This window comes from Anser brachyrhynchus, assembly GCF_964034855.1.
Source record: "Anser brachyrhynchus genome assembly, chromosome: 5".
Classification (NCBI taxonomy): Eukaryota; Metazoa; Chordata; class Aves; order Anseriformes; family Anatidae; genus Anser; species Anser brachyrhynchus.
The window spans coordinates 15,999,990-16,016,413 of NC_137699.1; the positions used below are offsets into that span (position 1 = coordinate 15,999,990).

Here is a 16,424-nt window from a genome sequence, read left to right on the forward strand (position 1 = left end):
TCAGCATTTCCATTTTATGAACTCCACAAAGATAACTCTGTGATAGCCTCAAAGTCAGTAAACTTCATCATCTCTTCATCAGTGAATTCTCTGCAACTCCGAAGTGCCAGTCATCCCGGAGACTCATTTAAAACATCTCTTCACACATTCACTGTCTGCTTTTAATGTTCCTAACATCTGCTGTCAACAAAGAAAAATAAAGGGAAATAGGTTTTGATTTGCATCCTTTTATGATAAGGTATTCCAGGCGCATATTGTCACTAGCCCTGTTACTGATGGCATTTGGAAGTATGCCTTTATCAATCATTTCTTTTTGTTCACTTTATTTGGATATTTTCTCCTTTTTTTTTCTTTTTTTTCTTTTTTTTTTCTTTTTAATGGTAAAGTTCTCTGTGTTTCCTGAAGTACTAACTAAGACAATTTAGGTGAAGATAAAAAACAGAGTGTTGCTTCTTGGAAAGTGATTGTAAAAAGGGATGCTTTGGGTCAGGGAAAAGAAGGAACTACATGGGGAGGCATTTATTATCTAAGCCAAGGAATCAGATGATTTTCAGTTTAGATAGTGACTGGTGGAAAAATCAAAGCAACAGTACTAACCCTGCACTTTCGTTGCAGGCCCTTCCATCTGAGCACACAGAAGGAAAGCAAGCCCTATATCAGGGAACACACAGTCAGGCTGCTTGGCCGGGGCAGGCGAGCTGGAGACTAGGGTCCCCCAGGAGGAGCTGGGAGGCTGCACCAGCAGGTCAGGGTCAGGACCCTGACTGGGGCAGTGCTCAGGATCAGCCTCAGCCCAGCATTCAAGACAGCTGCAGTGAGTCAGGTCCCCGGTCCAGCCAAGAAGTCAAGTCAGCAGGTTGGGAGTGGGGTCAGCGCAGCTGGAGTGTGGTGGAGGTGGGCAGCATGGGGAGGAAGCAAGCTCTTGGTCCCACCTTCTTCATGGCGATCAGCAAAATAAGAAAGAAAAAGAAAGTGAATACAAAAAATAAACATAGAAAAAAGAGTAAGATAACAAAGGTACAATACTAACTTGCACGATAAGCATCGCTCACAGCTCTCACTTTTTTTTTTTTTTTTTTTTTTTTTTTCTGAGCACCAAAATAAAACCACAGTGCAATATGGTTGGGGTTTTTTTTGTCATTGTTTTTAAAGGAGCTTCTCCCAAGCAGTGAAGTGTCAGAAGAAGTAAGAAAGTACTCATCTGAAGCTTTAGTGGATGATTTTATATGATTATACATAGTATATTTTGACTTCTCGGTGAGTTTGCATGGAAGCTCAGTGAAAGTAATGGTCCTATTGAAATTCTTCCCATGAAGCTGACTGCCTGTCCCCAGAACCTGAAAGGTGGTTTTCCTGTCCCATAACATATGTCCCATTATATATCTTACCCTGCTCTGAGTCCAAGGGCTAACAAAATCCTCATGCTTCTTCAGTAAGGGAAAAAAAAATAAAATATGTATTTAGATTACTGAAATAGGTATAGCAGTACAGACATATAAACCCACGAGTCCATCATTTGAAAAACGGGTTAGAATAATTGGTTTCCAAGATTTTTGGAAGCTTTAGAATTGATTTTATATGACATTTGTCACGTAGTTTTGATTTCTTATAATGTATGCAAGTTTTTTTCTATTGTCACTTGGTTATCATGATTTGTCCATTCAGTTATGAAGTATTCGGTGTCATTTATGTCTTTTCAAGTTCATTCTCCATGTCTGTAAATTATAATCCTTTATTAGGGTTGGCAATGAGCTGGAATTTCACTAATGACTTCAAAAATGATCTGTCTATACTTCCAACCTCTTCACATTAGTGCCAAATTTGGAAAATTAATTCTTCTTTACACCAGCTGTCTGTGCCAGAAGACAGTTGAATAAACGATAGTGCAGGGAGAAGAGAGCAGAGAACAGAAAAGTGGAGAATTGGGATTGAAATTAATTTGATTGTCAGTCTGAGAAAGGAGTACTTTTATGATTCTAGCCTACTCCATGCCAAGAATTATTAAATAAAGATAATTCCAATGAAAGGTCTTAAACCCAGACAGAAACCAGAAGTACCCAACACTGATTATTGCCTAAGACTAACTCCAACAGGAAACGGAGATTTAAGACCACATTTTCTCAAAGCATATTTTTTGCTAGATTGAGCTGAAAGTGTAGGACATCATCTGGAGCCCATGAAAAATTACACCTCTAATAAAAAGATGATAGGACGATGCTTCCCAGGAGTGGGAAAGATGAGTTTAAACACTTAGTCCTAGCTCTACACTAACATGTTTTGTAACAGCAGGTCAGACAGCACTCTTTACAGTGCAGCTCTCAAACAGAAGTCAAGGCTCTTTCCTCCTGACTGACAATAAAATATGCCCTGACATATTTAGATTTACATTTTTCTTTTCCATTTCATTCTGTACTTCTCTGTGCAGTCAACCAAATTCATGTAACCTTTCCTCTCAAGAATACTTTTTCAGTTTTCAACTTTAGTGATGAAAACCACAAACACAGATGATGACATGATGAGTGTCATTGTAAGGACAGTAGACTTTGCGTGCAAGCTTACTGTTGGTGCTCAAGCAATGCACAAAAACAGCTAGATAGCATAATTTCTCATTTCATATCAGGCTTGATATTAAATACTTCCTGATTTGAAGTTATGGATTCTCGTCTCTAAAACAATACAAAATCTTAGCTATATCTCATAGCTATTACACTGTTTGTCTTTCACTGGCAAAGTTCTTAGTTGTTATTCTAAGAACTTTGGATACAGTGCTGCACATTTAGTTGATTAGAAATTCTGATTTACAGGCAGAACAACAACAACAACAATAAAATAAAGGAAGATATGCCAAAGTCTAGCTTTTCAGCCTCCTTTTTTTAATTTATTTTTATTTTCCTTCTCCATCCCTCCCTCCCAGATCGGATATGCTTGATGAGCAAGCTTTCAGGGTCCAGGAAAAATTTTCTTTATGAACTGTACATGGGTTTCATACCTTCTATTCTTGTGTATTTTGTTTTGTTTTGTTTGTTTGTTTGTTTTTCCTAACTGGTCACTATGGAAAGCTTCCAAACATGCTATAGTAATTCATGATGGCATATTGTATAGTCCCATTCTTTATTATCCTAAACATATGGCCAGTAAAGAATTAATCAGTCTAACAGAAATATTTACTGTTATTCCAGGTTACAGTAATCAGACAGTCCAGTCCTCATCACTTTAGAATTTCCTGATCCTTTCAGTGTGAAGTCTGAACTTTTCAGTTAATTTTACCCCAAGGAAGGTTTTGGGAATAAGCATAAAAGCATCACAGACTAATCCCTGCAGATTGTCAATCTTTAGTCTTTTCTGAATTAAGTTTATTTTTAAAAATATCTGAAATATTTTAATGTTGGTGTGGTAGACTCATACTTTTTCAGTATCTGTTTCTATCAATTTTAATGAGAGGATTACAATTTTCAGGCTTGAATATTCAAAGCTAGCCTCATAAATGGATCTAAGAAGTTCAGATTCAGATTCAAAACAAAATGAAACAATTTGGAGGAAAATTTTAGCCAAGCATCTCTTGTTGACTACACATTTGGTGACTTGATGTTTGTTTGTTTGTTTGTTTTTAAGTCCTATTGTTTTATGAACTTAATTTCTGAGTTTTTAAATAGACCTATGGATGTGCATCGCACACTTACAAGTACATGTTACTGCCTCTAGTTTATAACTAGCTGACAGAATTGTAACAAAATTTGGGACAGAAATAAGAGACAAACCCCATGACACAAAAGACAGAAACACAGAGGGGAAAAAAAAAAAAAAGGTAATTGAAAAACAACAAAAAAAAAGAATTTAATACTTCATTATTTTATGAATGACAATCCTGAAGATAGTCCACTGCAAAAACTTAGAGGAGGTCTTTGGGCTGTTTTTAAGATTTAGAATAAATTTTGTTTAGTAGTTATTTTACCGCACTTCAGAGGTGAAGTCCTGTAAGTGTGGATAAATGGATATATTTATGCAAATATAGTTAGATTCAAATTTCAGAAAAACAATGGAACTAATTTTTAGTATTAATGCATTTTGTATGCATAATAGACCTTTATAGACTGTAAAAGTCATCAGCCATTTAGACACGGATTTTGCTCAATGAAGTCGAAGAAATGGGTTAACGTGCAACATGACAGGATCAGTTTCGGAACATTAGTTTATAATCCACATAGCAATTATTTAAGTATTTAGGTGGATTTAATAAGTCAAATAGCCCTGAAAATCTTCACAGAATGTGGTCCATGTTCGAACTGAGTTAAAGCCTTATGACTCTGCCATCATGGAGCGCTCCCTTCCGCTTTTCCTCAAATCCTAATAGAATTTGACCAGAGCAGGTTTTAGAAGAACCATACACACAGGTTTCCTTGTGGGCTAGCAGACTACTTCGAAGCTGTTTCAACAGAAGACCATATGACAATTTAAACTCCCTTATAAACTAGAAAATATGTATTAACCACTTTGTCTTGTTGTAATTACTCTAGTCATATTGCACTACATCTTCCTCTTGCAAGCATCTGCATCATAAACCACCCTAAAGAAACCAAGTAGAACATGATATATTATTCAAACAGTTAAAAGGAGCCTCTAGCCCAGAGACACTTCTCTTTGGTCTTTGCAATCCTCTGCACAACAAAATTGGATGCAGCAGATGAGCTAATGAGATGGAAGTAACACTGTTAATGACCACAGATGAATGAAATGAGACTCTGATTGTGATTACATGTTCCTGCAGCTGCTTTATAAGTTAGGTTGTGCTTCTCTTTCTTTTTAGTGGGAGGAAAAACAGTGTGTTGTCTACAGCTGCTATTTCACTGGGTATGGTTGTATTGGGTTTATGTGGTAAGGGCTTGGTAGCGGGGGGGCTGCAGGGGTGGCTTCTGTGAGCAGAGGCCAGCAGTTGCCCTGTGTTAGAACAGAGCCAGCTCCAAAAGGGACCTGCTGCTGGCCAGAGCTAAGTGAGTGACACGTGGTATGCTTCTGAGAGAGCACATTGGAGAAAGGGGGTGTGGGGGAACTGCTGTGGAACAGCACCTTAGAGAGAGAGGTGAGAAATTGTAAAGAGAGAACTAGCCCTGCAGAAACCAAGGTCAGGGGAGAAGGAGGTACTGCCAGTGCCAGAGCAGAAGTTCTGCTGCGGCTTGTGGAGAGGCACCCGGTGGAGCAGGCTGTCCCCCTGCAGCCCATGGGTCCCACATGGAGCAGATCTCCATGCTGCAGCCTGTGGAGGAGCCCCCGGTGGAGCAGGTGGATGTGGCCTGGAGGAGGCTGCAGCCCATGGAGAGCCCCTGCTGGAGCTGCAGCCTTGTGGAGGAGCCCGTGTAGAGTGGGGGCAGAGAGTGACCATGAAGGAACAGCAGAGACAGTGTTAGGGTCCGGCCCCAGTTCCCCTGCTTTGCTCAGGGGGAGGATGTAGAAGATGGTGTCTGGGTCAGAGGTATTTATAGTTTGATTTTTGTTTCTTACTGCTTGAATCTGTTAGGCAATAAATTATATTAATCTCCCTATGTTGAGTATGCGGGGCCCATGTATGTAATTGGTGAGCAGTCTTCCTGTCTGTATCTCAACTCTTGAGCCCTTTTCTATCATCTTTTCTTCCCCTCTTCCTTTAAGAAGGGGTAGAGGGAGCAGTTGTGGTGGTGTTTAGCTGCTCATTGGGGTGAAGTCACCAGAATGCTAGAAATTGTGTATGTAACACTTCCCTAAATTAATTGAAATCTTCGCTGATGTTTCTGCCACCATTCCAGAATTTACTCTGTTTCTACTGATGCCTTGTCTGTCTGTCTCCTGTTGTTGATTTTTTTTTTCTTGTAACTGAAGTACTTCTCTTTCTATTGCTGTACTGTTTGTTCTTTCTGCATAACTTGCCTTGGTAATTGTAATAGCTCTCCATTCCTGTAGTGTTTCCTTCAAGTCATGCTTTCAGCAGGCTTTGCTTCTGCTCTCTCTCTTGAACAAAGAGGAAAAAAACAACTCTTGGGATGTGTTTCTTTTTCTTTTGCGTGCCTTAAAGGAAGGAATATAGGCTTTCCAATGGCTTTTGTTTTCCCAAGTCGTTTATAAAAACTTTTGCTAAAGGCAGATAAACTTGTAAATTTGACATTTTTAACTTTACCTCTCTCTTTTACGTCTATTTCTTTTAGATACTTGTCATAACTTCAGTGCTAATGGTTGCTGGTTGAAACAAAGTTCTTGTTCACCTTGTATTTACTAAATTTGTCCTTACTACAAATAGGTTTTGTTGTAGTACTGTGGCATGAAAGTATTTTCATCATATACTCTAGCTCTTGAAACGTCCCTTATGTTCAAACTTCTTAAAAACTTCCTCTTGACAGAAATCACTTTGGAACGCAGGAAATCTATGTAAAAAGTCTCAGAAAGGAACAGGAACACATCCTTTATGATGGTAGTCTTCTATATGTACCAAGTAAACTGGGTTACATCTTGGAAGTAAACCTTTTTCTGCAATCTTGGTTTTTAGGCTCTATAAGACGTGAGGTTCCTCTGTCCTATGCTAGTCAGTTAACTATTGTTCCCAGTCTAGGTCTTCTCTTCTGCTGTCATATTCAGTGAACTCAATGTCGAAATGTTTATCATAATCTCTTTGAGGTTGAAGAGTTATATAATCTCTGGGGGGAGGGTGCAACAAGCAAAAAATAAAACTGGTTGATGGAACTTGGAAGTCTACAGAAGAAGAAAGATGACTTTCAACATTTTCTGAATTTGTAAATTCTTTCCTCCATTTACCTTAATAATTCTGTTTGCCCTTACTGGAACCTAACGGTCTCTGTGGACTGTAGGGGCTTTGGTCTGATCCCGTTTGCTAGGTTTCCTGTCCTTAAAACTACTGAAGATCAGTCTAGCAGGGCCTGATGTACATATCCAAATGTGTTTGGGATAAAACTGTTTTCAAGCACTGAGTAAATATATCCATACAATAAGTGATGAGTGCTTTATGACTGGTGTTAAATTTGCCCCAAACTGACACTAGCCACCATTACATACTTGTTTGGTGTTTTGAAGTAACCAGTATGCACTTGCAAAATTACTCTTACCTTCAAAAGAATGAATTTTCAATTCTGAAGTTTTTCATGTTAGCAATGGGCAAACTGAGATATTGTTTATCACCAGTCATTAAAAAAAAAAGTGTAGCCACTTTCAGTTATTGTTTGCTATTTGATAAAGTAGCTACTCAGCAGTTGAGGTTCTTAAAGTTTAATTACCTCCATGAAGCTTTGCTATCAATTCTATGGCTTTTATGCAAGACTGTAAATGTTAATTTCTTCTACCACAGGCAAGTAATTACTGTGCTACTGAGTTCAATCTTTTCTCTACCAAAGATTTAAACCATCCCGGAAGTTTACATGTGACTGCTTGGAAGCCAGAAGTATATATGAGGAAAAAAGAAGCAGTGTATAATGTTTTTTTACTCCACCTACTAGTTTCTTTAAGTCATCTTCTTACAGTTTTTCTTTCCATTGTGTTTTGAAGATAGTGAAAAAGAAAGTAATATCCTGAAATTTATGTTTATTTCTTTTTTCTATCACTTTTAGCTAACACAGTTAACAACTGCATGAAATTTTACTCTGGTCAATAGTAATGAGCTACATTTGTGTTCACCAACAACAGTTAATGAAATGAATTAGTTAATTCATTTTTGACTTAGTGTTGATTCTGAATGTCAATTAGCTTCCTCATCTGCAACAACTTTACACTATTATGGATGTTTAAAATTAATTAATTAACCTTAAAGAAAAAAGGAAAAATAATTTCCAAAATATTGTAGAAGGCATTGACCTTTCAATTTCCCTTTTCATAAAACTAACATACAGAAGGATTTCCTAGCTGGCCAACACAATGCTTCATGAAAGGTATTAGAAGTCTTGTGTCCAGCCCAACGTGAACATCATAAAAGGTATGTGGCAGGGGAGCAAGGAAGCTGTTCCTGAAAGAGTGAAATCTACATTTCTCTGGAGAAGTATACAGTTTTATGACTAGCAATGTCCAAATGGCCCATTTACGTAGATTGCTTTGTGTCTTTATGGAATAGCTAATACCTTGTTGGTGAGTAGGGCTGCTACATGCTCCCCAGCACAATTAGTATCTATATACTGTTGTATTTTTTTAACTTGCTAATAGATATGCCTCTGTGAATTGAGAAGGAAGAATGCATTTTGACTTTTTTCTTAGCATAGTTTTCTATTGCTTTCTTGAATACCTTGCTTTCTCAAATAGAATTTGAATCTATCAGTAAATCACTTCACAGAAGTTCTCTATAACTATCTCTTTACCTTCTTTATGACTATCTTTTCAATTTAAAATTCTTAGAGAAGAAAGTCTGAAGTTTTTATGTATCCCATGACAATGCAAAAACGTCTAAATGAATTTAAATTCTTTTGCTTCTAGGAACTAAGAAGTCTACACAGCACTGAAGAACTTCTTTTTAAAGAAAGATTGAAGAGCTCCAAGGTAAAATGCAACATGGCTTTCAATAGGAAAATATATATAACACTCTAAAGCATTTTCTCTTTTATTGAATCTTAATATGACAAAGAAAATTATATATTTTTTTTAAGGCAATGGAGAGCACCATGAGCATGTCATGGACTTAGTATGATCCAAGAGCTTACTTGCTCTCATTCTTCACTTCTGTACAGTAAGTACTTATCTGTTGGTCCTTTCTTTAATTTGTTAAACCCTCTACGCTTTTATGGAAAGCTGTTTCTGATGAACAAAATCAAAGCTTGGCATTCACTATTTTTTTTTGAAAGATAAAAATCTGTGACTGATTGTTGGATCGATGCTTCTTTGAAACTTGAAGGATGGTAGAGGTTCTAAAAAATTCTAAATCTTAATACATTTTTATCATTATCCTCGATCAGTGATATTTTTTTCTTCAGGTTCATTTCATGTTCTATCATCAGCAATAACACAGGAATTTAATATGTTTCTGAACAGTACATCACCTCTTACTTTCAAAAACTAGAAAAAAACGAATGTCACTAGCAGTTGCCATTCTCACAGTGGCAAACACAGAGGGGCAGGGCTGATCTTTGTTTCCTAGCCGTTTGCAATATAATACATTTAGCTTTTTGTCTAAAACTGGACAGAAAGGAAAAAAAAAGCCATGAAGGGGTGCCATATATTTCTTTTTTGATGTATGAGTTTGGGACCTGAGAATGTCATTGCTCATTAGGTAATTAAGATGTGGAACATATCACTGAGAATATTTATGTTGGTAACCACTTACTAAACAAATGTGTAACTTCATCTTGTCTTATTTGCATGTCCAAGTGGAAAAATAAGGGAATGTGCATCTTGTTTTGTTGTTTCAAATTGTTAATAAATAGTACTCATTAGTTAGGATAATGCAGCTAGAAACAACAGTAGCATTTGGTTCTTATCAAAGTTATTTTATCTGTTAATAAACATCCTTACAGAAGCAATCACTCACTTCCTTAGGGGAGAATGCTGTTACGAAAATAAATTCCATTTTAAAATGTTTGCTTATGCATTTTTGTAAGATGCTTTGTGTTAATTCACTTTGGTGCTAAGAGAACATAGTGTTAATTTGCAGAATGTAAAATAAAATATTCAAAAGTTCGAATACAGTGTAAAAACAAAACCCATATCATGCATACAGTAGATTGTTTGTTGGTATTAATATAATCACTTTTTTACTCTAAGCTATACAGTCATTCATCTCCTGTACAACATAATGATAGAAGTTCAAGAACAGTATGGGATTTTTTGCAGACAGAGGAAAACATCTGTGTCGTTAGTGGATGTCTTTAAGGTGGTTGGTACTATTAAAGTCCAAATTGCTACTGTGGAGGAGCAGTCACTGAAGAGAAAATTTTAAGGTTTTAATTTATCACCCTTAATCATCTTTCTGACTAAAGGTAATCAGATTGCTGCAAGCAGTATTGTCCTAAATCTTAATTCATATTAAATGGTCTGTCATGGATGCCCAGTGTCCTCTGCACAGACTTTCAACTTCTGCTACCTTGACATTAAGAAAAGTCACTAATACAAATAACATGGCTATGGAGAAATTAATAGAAGGTCTGAAAAGGATATATTTCTCCAAAATTAAATACACAAACTCTAGATTTCACTGTTACAGTATAATGTATTGAGGGGGGACAAAGCAGGTGAAAAATGTCCTTTGCTCTTACTATTTTGTATACAGTTTTGGTGTTTCTGATTTGCTTTTATAATTAGAGTGGCACTATATTGGTGGAAATTAGATGCAGTTGAGCCTAATTAGATTAACAGGTTTAAATAGGCTGATTTAGAAAAAAGACTTCTCATTGTTTATAGTCAAAGCAATGTTACAGGTAGGGTTTGGTCTTCATTAGTTTGTGTTTAGAATTCAGGGATAGTTTTTTCATTGTCTAAGAAAGGGAATAGACTGGCAGTTTTCAGATGTGCTAAATTATATTAGAGGTAGACTAGTTTATTACTGAAGTGTTTTGAAGCATATTGTCCTAGCTTGATCAAAGAAGTAAGCAAGCTTTAGCCTGATTAACCTATAATAGTAATATTCTTTTCTTCAGAAATATTTCTCTTCTGATAGTATGATCTTGAATTCTCATTTCCCTCTTATGACAATATTTCACCAACCTTAAAACTAATTTAGGAGGAAATAAGCTAATGGTTTTTAAGAAGTCAAGTAGGAAGCTGATCTTTTCTTACATGCATCATGAGTAGCCAGTTAGACAATATTAAGTCAGATGCTCTCAAATCACCTAATGAAATTTAACCTTTAGCATTCCTTTTTACTCTGACCTCTACTCCTAGGATTTTTAGCAGTTTTATTTCTGAAGTAAAAAATACATGTGAAAACCATTTCAAACGACTGGGATGAAAAGAAATATACCTGTCTTACAAAAGATCTGAGGAATTACAAGTTAATTCACTTAGCTTCATTTTTCAGAATGAAACAGAACTAATCCATTTTTAAATGTGCTCAGGAAAACAAAGAAATAATTATCCTCAGATGTTTGATTGAAATATACTGCATCAAAATCAGCTTTTTCCTGACAAGCTTGCAATTCCTATAGGTAAATGGAATAAGCAATAAAGTAGCAGTAAGCTTGACTTCAGCAGGACTTTAGTATGGCCTCATATAATGATCTTACATGAGCAACCTAAGCAGTTATGACCTAGGTAATGTTGGTATGAGAGAGTTTTCCTGACAGTTACGTTATCCTCAACTATCAACTCAACTATGGATCACTGTTAGACCAGGAGGATGTGCATGGTGGTTTTCTACAAGGCTGCTCCTGTGTTTGAGAGTGACTTTTTTTGCCTCTTCCGTATGAAGAGCATTGTATCTCTTATAATAGGGAAAAGAGAAGGAAATGGAGTTTGTGGCTTGGGATCTGTGAGTTTTGCACATGCAGTAGCTAAACTCAGAGCAGAGGAGCCTAATATAAAATAAAACTCCAAGAACTTCCAGAATGAAGAATAGGAGTGTTAAACATGCAAATGATGCTAAACAATCGAAATTGGAAAAACCCAGCAGGACAGGATTAGGATAAAAAATAGTCTTGATAAACTGGAGACATGGTTGAAAAAATAAATATTAATCAATATGGAAAAGCACTATGCTTGAAGAGGATCAATGAATGGCAATCATAGTATGCAGCTGGATGTCGCAGTTCTGCACTTATAAAATAGCTACAAGTCATGTGAAATAAATATCTTGCTTCATCAGAAGTACTACATCCCTTTTGAGCACAAAATATAAGTTCATTTTCAGGCCACCTTCTGTTTTTGACCTAATAAATAGATTTGTTGAGTGTAGAGAAAGAGAAGACTCACTAAGATTAGGATGAGAAGGGAGATCTTTAAACTGCAGCAGTGTTGTGTTAAGCAAGATCTTTTTACTTATAAAAGCAGAGGAGCACCAGAGTTTACTGCCTATAAAAGGGTTAGGGGTATTTCCTATTTGGAGATTTTTAGCTATAGATTAAGCTGGTATCTTCCAGAAATGCTTTTGTTATCTCTCTTAGTTTTTTTTTGCCTTGGACCATGAGGGTGACTAATGACCTCTGAACACTCTTTTCAACCCTCCAGCCTCCAATTTCCTAGTGATAAATCTGAAAGAACCTCACAAAGGGAACTCTGAAGAATCACTCACATTTAAAAAAAAAAGCTTTTTTTATCAAATTACTGGCTTAAACTGAGAAACATATATATACACATGCACTTCTTTTATGTATATTCTTCCAGTATTAGTTTTATTTTGAGTATTATATGACACTAACAAGTTTTCCTTCATAAACATTTTCTGTTGTTTCTATGGGATCTATGATGTTATTTAGACCAAAACTATAGTTAAAGTTAGTTTTGACCACAATAAAATTCCCTCAAGAAACCAAAATTGAACAAACTACACGCAAAAGTGCTTCTACAGTCAAAACTGATTGATAACAGAAGACAATCCTGAATTTGTTAGTTACAGATTTTCATTATATTGATGCTTAATTTGTACTTTAGTCAGTACTTGGAATAGACTTTCTTTTTGCCAGTGTTCTTAATCTTTAGATGATGGCAACATGAACAAAGAGCAACTGAGACCAAAAAGACAATGTACAATCTCTTTCAATTTGAATACCTTCAAAATTTGTTCTTCTCAGTCATAAAATGTAGAACTTAAAGAACTTATACATGCCTGCAGGAGGAATTGCTGTGATTTATTAGGCAGTCTAAAGTGTCTGATTCTATATACTGTTATTTGGTACCCAACAGTTTTTGATAGTTCTATTTTCATTTCCAGTTCATCTACACAGATTCATGTAACTGCACAAAAGCAACTGTTTACAGTCTTTGCTTTCATGCTGATATACTGAGTGCTTCAGTTGGCATCTGCTGTGTTGTGCTGTCAGTCAGATGTTCAGTGGTAGGATACCTCCTACTCTGGTCACTTCTTTTACATACACAGAGATAAATGTTATGTGTACCAATTGATTTAAATACTTCCTGTTTCATTTGTATAGGTTTTTCTTGTCAGAAAATAGTTAACTATTCAATCTCTTCACATGCTATCTTCTCTTGAGTTCTGCTGTACCCAAAGTACAGCCAAGCCTTATGGGCAGGAGGTGTCAGATGTGAAGAAGCAATAGGCTGCCTTCCCAAACACAAGCAACGGAACACAAGACAATGCAAATACTAGAAACATATCTTACTTTAATAATAGTAAAATAATGTTTCACAGATACAATATGGGCATACAGAGACTGGATGCTAAAGTAATCAGTTTCTCACACATGAATTTCTATGTGGCACAAGCACAGCTGATGTGTTTTTGTTCTTGTTGCTGATGATGACCATGACAACTGTCCACCCTATTAACTGTAAGCAACTTTAAGCTCTTGCACAATTCTATACATAGTTGAGTTATGTCATCCTGAATAAAAGGTTTCCATGTTTCCTTTCCATCCTGTGATGTAGTGTCCTGCAAATGTGAGATTCTTGTTTACTCTCAACACTCTTCAGTATATACTGTTCTGATAGTATAATTAAAGATTTCATTAGCATACTAAGTCACATTTGTTACTCTGTATTTTAAGACAGGTCCAACTCCAACTTGAATTGAAGCTTAATCCTAAATTGCCATCTATGTATGTACATATAGGTTCTCTGAGTTCAAGCTGTTCCTTTGACGTATACATAGAATTAAAAACATATGGAACATTCTGAGAGCAATTATGTTATGGATTCAGAACTGCAAGCATCTAATAAGATGGATATGGAATCTTTTCCAGAGCAGTTATTTTCAGAAGTGCATGAAAAAAGATATAGTTTTAAATGTCACTACAGAAGTGCAGTCATTAGGCATATCTTTGGTAACTCTGCAAAAATGTTATTTGTTGGTGGTGTTCAAATGAAAAATCATTCTTTGAATACATAGTTGAAATTCAGGAATTTCAGGTAGAGAGACGATTCTGAAATCAACAGTTCACAAGAGTTTTAAAGTCAAACTCATTTGACAGGTATCAGTTTTAACAAAATAGCCCTCATTTGTATCTGTCCAGGACGTGTAATTTAGAAGGAAGTCCCCAGTTCATGAGTCATTAGTTACACTACAACTGAGTTTGCCTACAGCAATATTTCAGTCAAAAACCTAGTGCAGCTTTCATTGTTTTGCTTTACGGAGGGAATCTCAGTATTGTTTCCTAATCCTGACATTTTTATTAATTAGCAATATTGAAAGTCTAAACAAACAAAAAAAGCTTCCATCAGAACTTTATTGTAGGCCCAGATCAATTGTAAAAGACAAACATTATCCCAGCATTACAAGCTTTTTTTTAAAAAAAAAAAGGAAAAAAAATCATGTCTAGATATACTTAGAGACTGTATTAAAGAGAAAAAATAAAAGTTCTTCAGTTATGCTGCAAAATTTGAGATCCCAGCTGCATCATTCAAGCTTGGCAGTAAGAATATATAACTTTTAGAAAGTAAATTCAGTTTTGTAGCTAATCGTCTGAGCATCATGTATAAGATCTGATTGCAAGGATCTAAGATATAATTTAGATTAAACAAAGTATTTCCATTTGCTGAAATAATCCATTTCCTCTAAATGGAGAGCAGAAACAACTGCTGCTACTATGTATCATTAGCAGCAATTCTAGAAACGAAATCATAAGGCACTTTTTTTTAAGAAAGAGCTGTTCATATGTGGCAGTTACATTAAAAAATAAACAGCAACAAAAACAAATGGAATCAGTAGATGCTGTACAGAATGTGATATTGAGTATTAATTGTCAAGATATTTACATTGAAACAAGAATTGGATATGACTGGGGGGCTAACTGAGGTTTATATTTCCCAAGGAGTGGTCTGGGCTAGCCTGTACCAGTAATAGCTCTACCCGAAACTATTGTGCTCCGGGTGAGCCTCACCGTATGTCTGCTGAGAGTGTGTTTTCAGCAATACTTAAGAGAAATGTACGCGCTGCTGTTGGATAATAGTGATTTTAGATTTAGAAAAAAATATGCTATCCCTGCTGTTGCAAAGGTAGAGAATTTACAGTCTGTGAAAACTATAGCCTCTTAACTTCTAATTATTTTCATGTTTTGCAAGAAAATAATTCCTCTGCCTCTCCCTCATTTAAGAAGTACCAAAGAAACAATACTCTGGTACCTTTGTTGGACTCCTCCATTTCAACAGGTGAAATTATATTGAACAAAAATACAGATGCCAAAAGTGAATAAATGTGTCTATATGTAAATAAAAGTATACATGTCAATAATGGAGTTAGACATTGCTGTAATGGGAAAATTTAGAAGACTGCTAGATTAAGCCAATTTTAAACTTTAAAACAGAACTGAGCCAGGCAGGCATTCATTAACAACTCACTTTGTGCTAATGGTTAGTTCCTGTACAGTCAAATCTTAACATTTGAATCTTAAATTAGCTGTAACTACATCCTACCACAGAGATGATGCTAGGTAGTAAGGGCTGATAGCTGAAGTCCTTCATGCCTCTCAGTCTCTGAGGTCGAAATGAGTAAGCTACAGAGCTCTTCCATGAGGACAGCCAAAACTGAAGAGTGACTTTTTTCCCCCACCTTTTTGCTTGAGTGTGGTGTTATATTGCTTGCCCAACCAGAAGGAGGATGTCATCTGTTCCCAGTGGATCGTATCTTGTTTATGGTTTTGCCAGTTGTCCTTCTCGCGTGTTCAGCAAGATGCTGATCTGCTCATTTGCCATCCCCTGTGTTCAGTTTGTTCTTTATTCTTGATCTTGCAAATTGTTATTTGTGTTGCTGTTTACATGTTTTCTTATGCTATCTGAGTGCAGCTGTACAAGTTTTTGCCTTTGGAGGTCACACTGCTCACATGTTTATGCAAAACACTTATACAGTGGGCCTGCACTAACAAAATACATCTGGTTACAGTATTTTAGTATGCTTGGGTTCAAGGCAAGCTAATAATGTTTCTACTCTGATGAATGCAATTCTCAGGTATAGACATTATGGGCCTCTGTTGAATGTACAGCTGTAAAAGTAGGCTGCTACTGGACAGAGACGTATTTGCTGCTTCTAAGAAAAAGTTATTCTGTGTGGGGATCTGCATTCATATTATCTGTGAACAGTTGCAGAGCTCCTCTACCAGTTCAGTAGCCACATGTTTTACCCTTAATAAATGAACTGAATAATAGCACAACACAGAAATCAATACTGGAATACCGATTCCTAGTCCTTAATGTCACTGAGTTCATAGAATAGCAGCTCATGATGGCTGATGATCCTGAGTAAAATAATGATGATACACATGCAACTGGTGAACGAAATACTTTGTCTTCACAAGTAGTGGTAATACTATAGGTAGCACAAGGTTCACCGTCCCACATGCAGAAATTTCATCAGGAATAGGAAATCT

The 16,424-nt window shown here is 36.2% G+C and overlaps 1 protein-coding gene across 8 annotated transcripts in view; it reads left to right on the top strand.

Moving 5' to 3' along the window:
* LOC308196094 (uncharacterized protein) overlaps positions 1-16,424 on the top strand; it is a 596,499-nt gene that overhangs the window by 307,319 nt on the left and 272,756 nt on the right. For 7 of the 8 annotated variants that reach the window (XR_013952064.1, XR_013952065.1, XR_013952066.1 and 4 more), the window contains 2 exons: positions 8,437-8,499; positions 8,607-8,686. Coding sequence is in view for 2 of the 8 variants with exons in the window: in XM_080594628.1 (XP_080450754.1) it covers positions 8,437-8,499; positions 8,607-8,642 (99 nt within the window). In the remaining 6 variants the exon portion in view is untranslated. The remainder of the gene's footprint in view (positions 1-8,436; positions 8,500-8,606; positions 8,687-16,424) is intronic. The other variant, XM_080594629.1, reaches the window with a different exon arrangement.